At 36.6% G+C, this 10,443-nt stretch overlaps 1 protein-coding gene across 1 annotated transcript in view; it reads left to right on the plus strand.

The window, feature by feature from the left end:
* Positions 1-8,830, plus strand: part of LOC126831955 (calcitonin receptor) — a 174,339-nt gene extending 165,509 nt beyond the window's left edge. Inside the window, exons 13-14 of the mRNA XM_050562620.2 lie at positions 2,036-2,197; positions 4,814-8,830. Coding sequence (XP_050418577.1) covers positions 2,036-2,197; positions 4,814-4,855 — 204 coding nt within the window. The 3' untranslated portion in view covers positions 4,856-8,830. The remainder of the gene's footprint in view (positions 1-2,035; positions 2,198-4,813) is intronic.
* The last annotated feature ends 1,613 nt before the right edge of the window (positions 8,831-10,443 follow it).

Here is a 10,443-nt window from a genome sequence, read left to right on the forward strand (position 1 = left end):
CTTAAGCTGTTTGTGTTTTCAAATGTTGATAAAAGATAATATGTATCTGTGATTTGTCAGACATTTCAAATTACATGTGGGGTTAAATTCGACTTAATGTTGCACATATTACAACAGCGAGTTTATACTCACTGGCCAACAAGTACGCCATGCATATCTAAAAAATGAAATAAAATGTGCTGTAACGTTCCACTATTCTGCACCAAACGGGAAAATGAAAACGGGCAGTGTGCTATGTAACGGAGACATTTTTCCCTGACAGCGTTGGTACGGCCTTATGGTCGTTCTACGGACACGCCACTATATTGACGGGAACTCGGTTTGTCGTCACATTAGCCCATCTGGTAGAAGTAATGGGATAAAATGTGGTGTAACATCCTAATTTTCTGCACCAACAGGGTTAATGAAAACGAGCTGTGTGCTATATGACGGAGACATTTTTCCGGCAAGCAGTGCTTTTACGGGCACGCCACTGTTTTTTCACGGGGCCTGGGTTTTTTCCTCACATTACCTAGGCTCGTGCAGATTGGTAGGACTGTTCAAACACATTCTTTTCATCCATTTCCCCGTGAATTCTTTATTTATTGAAAGTTACCGACGAATGGTTATCACGTGCGTGCTGTATCATAAAGCCTGTCATTGAGTCAACTGGCGTGGTTTCGAATCCCCGGTTGTACGTGACAAGGAGTAGGGTCGCCTGTCCAACCTCGTGGGTTTTCTCCGGGTCCTTCGGTTTCCTCCCACTGCTAAAAACCCCTACGCGCAAGCGAATTATTGAAATAAAATTAAACCATATGTTAGTCCCTAAATGACCTAGTTTGTGTCGAGTGGACGTTAAACCCCATTTCTCTCCCTCTCTCTCTCTCTCTCTGAAAGTTACCGAACACTTGCAAATAACTGGAGACAGTGATGTGACTTTCATTGCTGTGTTGTCTATTATGTCATTTACACCATCAATTTCACTTGTTGATTTTCTTTTCTTGATATCTTTCCCAACCCGGGTCCCTTTGAAATTATTTCTGTCTATAGAATCACGTCAAGGATGGTTTGAAATAATGAATGGACCTTTCATACCACTGAAGGGAAGCAAGTAATTCAATATTTTAATTCCAAAGAGAGCGATTGAAAGGTTTGGAGTAGAACAAAGTCATCATGTGTTAACCCGGGAGACGTTTGACCTAGACGGTGTTTCAATCTACGTGATTTTTACACTTACTAGCGTTAGATCGCACTGCTGATGTCTTTAAGATGTCCACTTCCAAATACCATACCTATGGTGTCACAATTGTCAAGTTTATTAGTAAACGCAGGAGGATCACAATCAACCCAAACACAACCGATAATATTGTTAGTTAGTTGTATTTTACGTCCACTTCCACCGAGGTGATATCGCAGACAACCCGATAAGATAAACCTGCGGACAAGATAATTACACAGACATTGCAAGATGTAAACAACAAATATCACATCAAGAGAATGGATCCGGGGGCCAGTCTTAGGCTGTCATGGTACAAATTGTTATGTATATCTAGTCAAATGTGAAAGGAACGATATGGGAGTATAACGTCTCGTCAACACAAAAAGTCTGTCATTTTTCATTGGTGTGTGTGTGTGTGAGGGGGGGGGGGGGTACGGTCTCTCAATAGGTGTGATGTTGGTTCACTAACCAGGAGGAGGTCAGGTGTTGATCGAGGAATTTCAGATTTTTCAGAGTGGCTTCCCTTTGTACAAGTTAACGTACACGTAAAGGAAACCCCTGACGGTTGGAAATAGACAAAGAGTAGGTGGAGAAGCCATTGCCCAGGTTTAATATCAGGCTAATTCCACTGTTTTAATTGGTAATGTTTTTTGATTTAAACTTTTTGTATTTTGTCTTTTCTACCTCCAATGTATCGTTCCTTTAATATCCCATCTCTTGTTGGTCGATTTTACGAGTTATTGACATCAAGCAAATGATACCTCTCAAAATAAGACCAACTGCAACCATATATATTTCCTAACATACTCACCTGCGTAATAACATGATATATTTCAGGTCATGACCGTAATGCGCCGGAAATGGAATCAGGTTTGGAACAATTACCACCCGACTAATGAGGGTCGTCGGCGTAGCATGTGCAATACGACAGCCATGACGTGGGACGAATCAACGGCTGTCGTGAAAAATGGGACTGGAAAGAATTCACGACTAAAAGGAGTAAGTTTTGTTTTTTCAATGACACTAGGGGATTAATAGCCTACAATTTTCTCGAGATAGAAAAGTTTAGCACTCTATAAATAAAATTATAAATAAATATATCAAATTATAACAGGAATTATTTGTGATTTCAAGGTCAACAGCTGATAAATAGGGGTCATGAATGTTATGTCCCTTAAAGGAGATGGTCTTCAGATTACAATATCCTAAAAACATACATTGTTATTGTAAAGGAGATGTTCTACACATCTGACAATGATAGATACTCGAATCAAACGTTGGAAAAATTCTAGACACCTGCGCTCGTACACTATACTAAATTTAAGATTGTGTTATTGGCGTCTTTGATGCTAATATAACTAGTAATAGGCGTTAAATTAGTTGACATCTTCTTGTGAAGTGTATTGCCCGGCTCTTCTAACAATTCAACCAATTCCAAGACTCAAATGTCTTAAAGTTACAATTTCATATTTTTAAGTTATATTTTTAAAATGTATTAAAATAAAGCCTTAAAATAGATGGTATCTATAAACAGTCCTACATTGTTAAACAATAATCCTATCAATCCTATAATTCACTATTGCCAGTTGAGAAATTGGCAAAAATATCATTTTCAACTTCAAATTCAAACGTTTGAAGATAGCTATTCCAGGGGGGTGGGGGAAAATAGGAAAACAAGGGAGGTAATTGTGTTATTATTTCCGGTGTCAATGAATTTTATATGCTCGTATAATAGTGAGTTGACAACCTATTGAGCAAAAGACATAGACACAAGTATGTTTTGACTTTCTTAGAAAATATGAAATTCTCGCTTTAATACGTCATGATCATGAATTTAATTAATATCGTAATAAAGATCATCTCGCTATAATAGTTAAAAATAGATAATGAAAAGAGAATATGATGAAAGTTTCAGTCAAATTACTTTACTCTGAGCCGAGTTACCATCGTTTGCAGAACAGTGTAGCCTCGATTGTCATTGCTACCTTTGTTAAGATAATAAACAGTCTTGATGATCCATTTTTAGATTAAATCATTAAATGACCGAATCATTTTAATCTACTGAAGATGGGGGCCATCTGATGGCATTAAGAGCTGATTATGGTCATGTCATGTAAATTAATGTCTAATTAAACATGCATTATACAAGAGCTAAATCTGCCTTTTGCAGGTTTTTCTTTATTCTCAATTATTAATTAGACATTAATTAACTTATCCAGACCGTAATCAACTCCCGATGTTATCGCTAGCCTGTGATATTAACTGGATTAGGATCAGGTCTGCTTCCCAACGCTCATTCATGATTAAATCAAAACATGGATAATCGAGAACATTTTTTATCATACCGACTTTAGTAATGATGATCGAGGCTAGGCCCAAAACTCAATCGTTAAATTCTCGGTTCAGAGTGGATCAATTTGACTGAAAAAAAATTTTATCTAGTTTTTCACTATTATAGTGAGAACTGTCAGCTCTTTATCTAATCTCCCATAATATATCTTTAATATTTTATATAACATTTAAGGCCTAAAGAAAGATATGTAATAGGCAGATTTAGCTCTTGCACAATGCCCATTTAATCAATGGCAGCGAGCGATCCAGTGACTAGAAACTGTACGACCATCTTCGTGTTTGAATTCACGTTAGAGACCAGACTAACATTTAATTTCTCCATACAAAATAAACAAATTTCAGTTTGTGCCAGTTTGAAATATCTGATGACGTCACTAACGTAATGTTTAATTAAAGATACATTAGTTAAGAGTTTAATAAAGAGTTGGTCATTCTTGCTATAATAATTCAAAAATAGATGATAAAATAAGAAAATATTGAAAATTTCATTCAAATTACTTCATTCTGAGCCGAGTTATCATTGTTTGTAGTTTTGACAAGATGTGTGCACAGTGGTAACCCGGGCACTGGTATAATCGAGACTTAGCCTCGCTTTCCCATGTTTAAATTAAATTTTTAAATGGCGAACCGTTTTAATCTAGTTAAAATCTCGAGTATCCGATGCCATTGAGAGTCGATTATGGTCTTGTTTTGTTAATAGATGTCTATTTAATAGTTTATATAACATTTCTGGCCTAAAGAAAGACCTGCAAATACACAGATTTAGCTCCCTCCTGCATAATGTATGTTTAAGAATCATCCAACTGTTGACAATTGATTAGTATTCATCTTGAAATTGTAGATAACAATAATCAATTATTAAAGGGGATATCATTAGTTAAAACTTAGAAATATAATGTGAACCATCTACTTTAAGTCTATTTACTTCCAGCCATGAACCTATAACATAATATGCTATTTCGATATGGACGTCTTTATTTAGGAAAGGGAAACAGTAAAGCAAACTATTTCTTTTATGATATCTTTTTGTTCAGATATTCTGATATAGAAGTAAAATCCGTTTGACTACATTCATTCACCTTTGACGTGCGGAGGGCTCGCGTAATCAAAAACAAAACACAGAGCCCCGGACACAAACTCTTGGCGACTCCTTTTATTTGATCATTGGTCATGACAAAAATCCGCTAAAATCATCGTTTGCCCTATTTCCACGACAGAACTAAACAAAAAATGTAATTAATTGATTTTTCTATTCATTTCTAGGATTCATCAGAATTACAAGTGATGGTGCCTAGTCAGCCATGAGCGAGTTCCAATTCTTGTCAGATTTAAATTCTTTTAACTGTTGATCTGCGCTTGTCGAAAAGCCAGATAATTATAAACGCTTGACTTAAGACGCTCAGTTCTTACCGCTGCGTATCTTGTAAATGGAGATGGAAAAAGAATGGTGAATTTTGGATGGACTCATTAAAACTTATAAAACTCTGCGAAAATTGAAAATGGGGGTGTCAAACGAACATGATACTCTGCATGGACTCTTAACTCATTTACCTTATTAAGCTCTGCAGAAACTAATTTGGTCTTTCCACAACGACTTTTAGAACATATTGGAATAAAAACCTTGCCTAATGATTTATCTATAGATATAAAAGTTAATGCGTCCAGGGTACAGTTATTGGCGTATTAAAGTGACGTCATGAAAGTGACGTTTAGTGACGTTTTGTTTTTAAATAGCCTACAGATTTAGTCTGGCTTTTCAATTTTGGAACGAGTTCCAAGATGCCTTTGACTTGATTGTTAAAATCCATTTCAGCTGCACGACGCTCGGCATTGCTGCTATAAATGTGGATCTGTTTGCGAATGTGGTTAAAGGCGAAATGTCGAGAGAATTGACCAAACCTTATCTCGTACTAATCTGAAAAAAGGTCAGATGATGGGTTGATAATGCAGACATTGTTTTGACGGGAAGTCGTCTTCAGTGGCTATACAATTGAATAAAAAGTAGGCCATATGTAATGTAATTTTAATGCCTTGGTGGTTGACATGATGTGATGCATATATTCCTCTACTCCTATGTTAGAATATACATGTAGTGCGTGCATCATTTTTTACATCCGCAAAGTTATAACCTGGTGTCGTTGCTAGTTGCTATAAGTAGGTCTATAAGGCCTTTATGTTAAGCATACAGAATTGTGTTTTACAACTGGTGCTATCAGGTGTGTATTTCTGCGTTGTTCATGGACATCATGTCTGCTGCTGATGGACACGGATTGAACCCATAGACGGTATCGATTTCCAAAAGACGTTTTTTTCATTCCAAAAGAATAATTTATTTTGTGATTGTATAACTGTCCCATATTTGCGACGTGTTCCATGTTACTGGATATTGTGTTATGAACCGAATTTTTTTTTATCGTTTTGGTCGAGAGAAGAATATATCGTGCACATGAGTATTACCTTTGTAAAATTAGTTTGTGTTTAGAGACCTGTTAAGAAACTGAAATGTGATCGTATTGTTCAGATCGGAATGTCTAATTGGTGTTTAGAGATTGAATATTTTAAAACTCCAGTGTATTTCTATGAACATGCACAGTGTGTTTTGTGTTTTTACTTATTTTAATTCAACAATTTCTCCCTTGAGGGTGTTTGCGAAGTTACATTGTTCATTTCAGAATTATTTATATAGTGCTTACTAAAAAGTGCTCAATTGAAGAGTAGTTCTGATATTGTGGTATTTTTTAGACTATATATAATAAGCTATTTATGAGTTAGGGTTTCTATAATTTATACTGTACTATTTGCCCCGCTAGCGCTGTATAATCGCTACTCGCATTCATTCTTTAAATAACATTTAGTAATTGGGAAATAATCAAATTGAATAACTATTAATATGGCTTATTTCAAAATGATTTCAAAAGTCGTTATGAAGCGTTCCCCCTTCTTCATCTTGTGGACACGTCGATTGTGACCGGAATCAGCTACTCGTCTCTCCTGCTTGATGAAGCTCGTTGGAAAGACTGGATGTTCTAGGCGTAGATCAATTAATACTACAATTAAGCCTAAATATATTTGTCAGGGCCAGCTCAATTTTTGTCAAGGTCGCTGAGATGTAAACAAGGTTAGGGTGCGTGATTGTTGGCGAGATTGTAGGTTAGCGCTAGCTCTGTTTACATCTCGTGACCTATGACGAAAAATTGAGCTGGCCTTATCATTTAGCACTAACCATTAGCCATTAAAGGGTACAGTTGTCATCAAACGTTGTGATTAGCCATTAATGGGTACGATTGTCGTCAAATGTTGTGATTCGCTTGAACATGTTCAAAGCTATACGATAGGCTAGTCCACGATACCCTTATATTCGGTTCGTGGCAAAATCGTATCGCAGATATATGCTCCAGCATTACGGCTTTTATCCCATCGCAGGCTATGGGTACTCGTAGCGAAAATCTTAATCCGCCGACAGCAAATGTCATAGAACTATTTTAACCAACTTTTCAATTTGACAAAAGACATACAACTAATATATGGCAGTACACATAATATATCTGTTATCTCTTCAACGGTCTCTGGCTATGTATGATATGTTAGTCTCGAAAAGTCTAGTTCGAGCCTTAGTTCGGAACTAACATATGGTGGACCTGCTTTTTTCTTATAGACAATAAAAAAAAGAAAAATCTGCGGATGAAGTCCTCAGCTCAGAAATATAAAGAAATGGGGTCGAAAATTACGGGAACTTCTTGAATAATTGAAAAGTGATACCAAATGTTCCATTCTTGTGTTCATATGTTATATTGTTTTGATTGGCTTTCAATAAATATCTAATTGTTTTGTCTTCTATATAAATATTTTAAAACAACTCGATGCTGTTGTTTAGACATTCGGTTCTCGTCGATGTACATCGTTTGTAGTCATATCAAATTGTAGTCATTTCCAATTGTAGTCATTTCCAATTGTAGTAAGTTTAATTTCAAATATAGTCATATCAAAATGTAGTCATTTTAAATTGTAGTTCAATAACAGTTAAAGATACATTATGTAAGATTTATATAAAGAACTGACCAGTCTTGCTATAATAGCTCAAAAATAGATAATGTAAAATTAAAATGTTTAAAATTTCATTCAAATTACTTCATTCTGAGCCAAGTTATCACTGTGTGTAGTTTTGACATGATATGTGCATTGTGTTAACCAGGGCACTGGTTAATTCTAGACTTAGCCTCGCTTCCCATTTTTAAATTAAATTTGTAAATGGCGAACCGTTCTAATCTAGTTAAAATCTCGAGTATCGGATGCCATCAAGGGTTGATTATGGCCTTGCTTTGTTAATAAATGTCTAATTAATAATTTAGGTAACATTTTAGGCCCAACGAAAGACCTGATATAGGCAGATTTTGCATAATGTATATTTAAGGTGGTTCATCTTTCAGGTTAAGGTAGGGAAGTCAACGAAATATTAATTATGGTCCCCGTTTCTGGAAACATTTGTGTAAAGTTAAGTGGATGTTCAATAGAATATACGTGTGTTTGGTAGAAAGGGATCATGAAACGTATGCGAGTCGTTGGAATTGCCAGTGGCTGTCGGTGATTACTACTGCTACTGCTTCTGGTTGACCGTGTGGGTAACCATTATGGTAGCATGAATGTTTCACAGTGATCTAGTGTTGAATATATGAATCCCGATTGCACCTTCCTTTCAAACCAACCCTGATATTAAGCATTCTGTAAACTTAGATTTTTCTTCCGGTCATTTCATTGAATTGGTTAATACTGCCGTAGTATGGTGTCTTTGAAAGGCATTTAGTGATACTGCCGTAGTATAATACAAACCTATGAACCCTACGCCATTGTTTCATTATTGAATATTATAATGTCTTCATCATACAATAATAGTATGAGATAGTTGTAATACCTTGGCTGGATGAGCTACCTCTAACGTAAGCGCGAGCAGTACGTTTGAAAAAAAGAAAATATCAGATAAATCCAAATAAGGACACAGTAACAGGGGGCAGAATCAATGATATTGTTAATCGGCTAAATCAGTCAAGGTATTGAACTGTGTCGGATGCTGATTGATAGACAATTAAATAGGCTGATTCAGTCAAGGTATTTAAAGAGTGGACTATAACAGCGATGGTGTGGTGACGACGGTATGTTATATTCTCTCCCGTATAATTGTGTTGTAAACTGTTATTGTTATCGATCTATTATTTGATATTTTCAAATGAATTTGTTATTGAATGTGGTAATTTGTTATGAATAAAACATATTGGATTCTTCTTATGTTGAGTGTTACTGTGCAGAGGGGTAGGCCGTTAATTCCCAATTTATTTCATTTTATTTTGATATGACATTAGCTTACACAAACAATTTTATAGCCATCGATTCAAGATGGTATCCCGTCAAGTGACTGACGCCATGCTAGAACTTAGAGAAATAAATTTCACCGATTAATATCACTTTTTGACACTATTCATTTGCGATCAATTTTTTACTTATTTAATAGACTCACACCCTTCCAAACTGATTGACAACCATCAATATAAGTTGACACATGGTTAATTAGCTGTCACCATTTGCTTTACAGAAACTCTTAGATCAGTCTTCATTATGGTAGATAATTTGCTGTTTTATAATTTTACACCGTCTGCTGGAATGAAATAAAATGAGATTTTACGCCCTACAGTTTTGCACTGACTGGACAAATGAAGACGACCATACGCCATACACTGTGATATGAGGAAAGTTTTGCACAGTCAGTGGCGCTAGCGCTACAACCCACCAATACTGAATTCCAACAGTCAAGGGATCATTTATGTGCACGGGGTGCACGTTAACATGTATAGGGGATCTCGTTCTATCGTCACTTCCGCTCCACTAGACGCTCCCTTGACGACAAGACCCCCGTACCGTACCACTGACAAGGGACAATCACGCTGCAAAATCCCAGAGAGCGAACGTTCTCGGCCAACACCCCAGACCTCCTATCTTGAATAGAAAGCTTGATCTCACTTTAACTCCATACATCTTATCAAGCCCTTCAAGTAACACCCTGCATATTTCGACACTAATTTCGATAGGCTATTATTGACCCAGCTGGGGCCTATCGGATTCCTTGATCATCGCGATTACCATGTCTCGCATTTTCCAGCTAAAGTTTCGACCAGTGATAATCGAGTTGCAAAGTTCAAGGTTCGCTCAATGCCAGGGTTTCCGTGGAGGTCGTCATGTTTGTTTTAAGTGTGATGGTGTCACACCCTCTGATTGGACGTTATTGTTCACGTGTAATCGGTAAAGAGAGATTAAGGTAGCTATAAGTTTGGGAATTGCAGACTAGTCTACCGACGTCTACATGTTGTAAAACTCGCGGTCGTTGCTTCAGGAACATGCGGATCTCCTGGTTACAGAGCCAGTGTCTTGCTCACTGAGCTACCGTGCCTCCAAATTTCCCACCGAGTTCAGCATCACCTACTTCGATCATCTGGTCACCCACATAGTAAACCTCAGTAGGTTTCTCGTCCTAATATTACAACTAAAATAGCATCGCGTTCTCGCAAGGGCGATTATGGGGAAAAGTGCGGAAGGGGTTAAGGGGATCTGATCATCAGAAAAAGTATCTAAATTATTTTTTCTATCGGCGAAATAAAAAAAAGAAAGCACAAGAATAAGATTTAAAAAACAAAATGAAGAAAACAAACAAAACCTAAAGCAGGTGACTAAAAATGATATTAATAATTTAAAATTGTCCGTTTCTTGTGTTGGAGCCCAAATTTATCGGCAAGTCTGTCGTTCACTCGTTAGTCTTAATCTCCCAGAACCTTCAACGTATGGAGATCAGGGCTCCGTTTCTCGAAATTTTAACTAAAGATAAAATCCAATTTTAGTAGATACTTCAA

This window comes from Patella vulgata, chromosome 9 (genome assembly GCF_932274485.2).
Source record: "Patella vulgata chromosome 9, xgPatVulg1.2, whole genome shotgun sequence".
Classification (NCBI taxonomy): Eukaryota; Metazoa; Mollusca; class Gastropoda; family Patellidae; genus Patella; species Patella vulgata.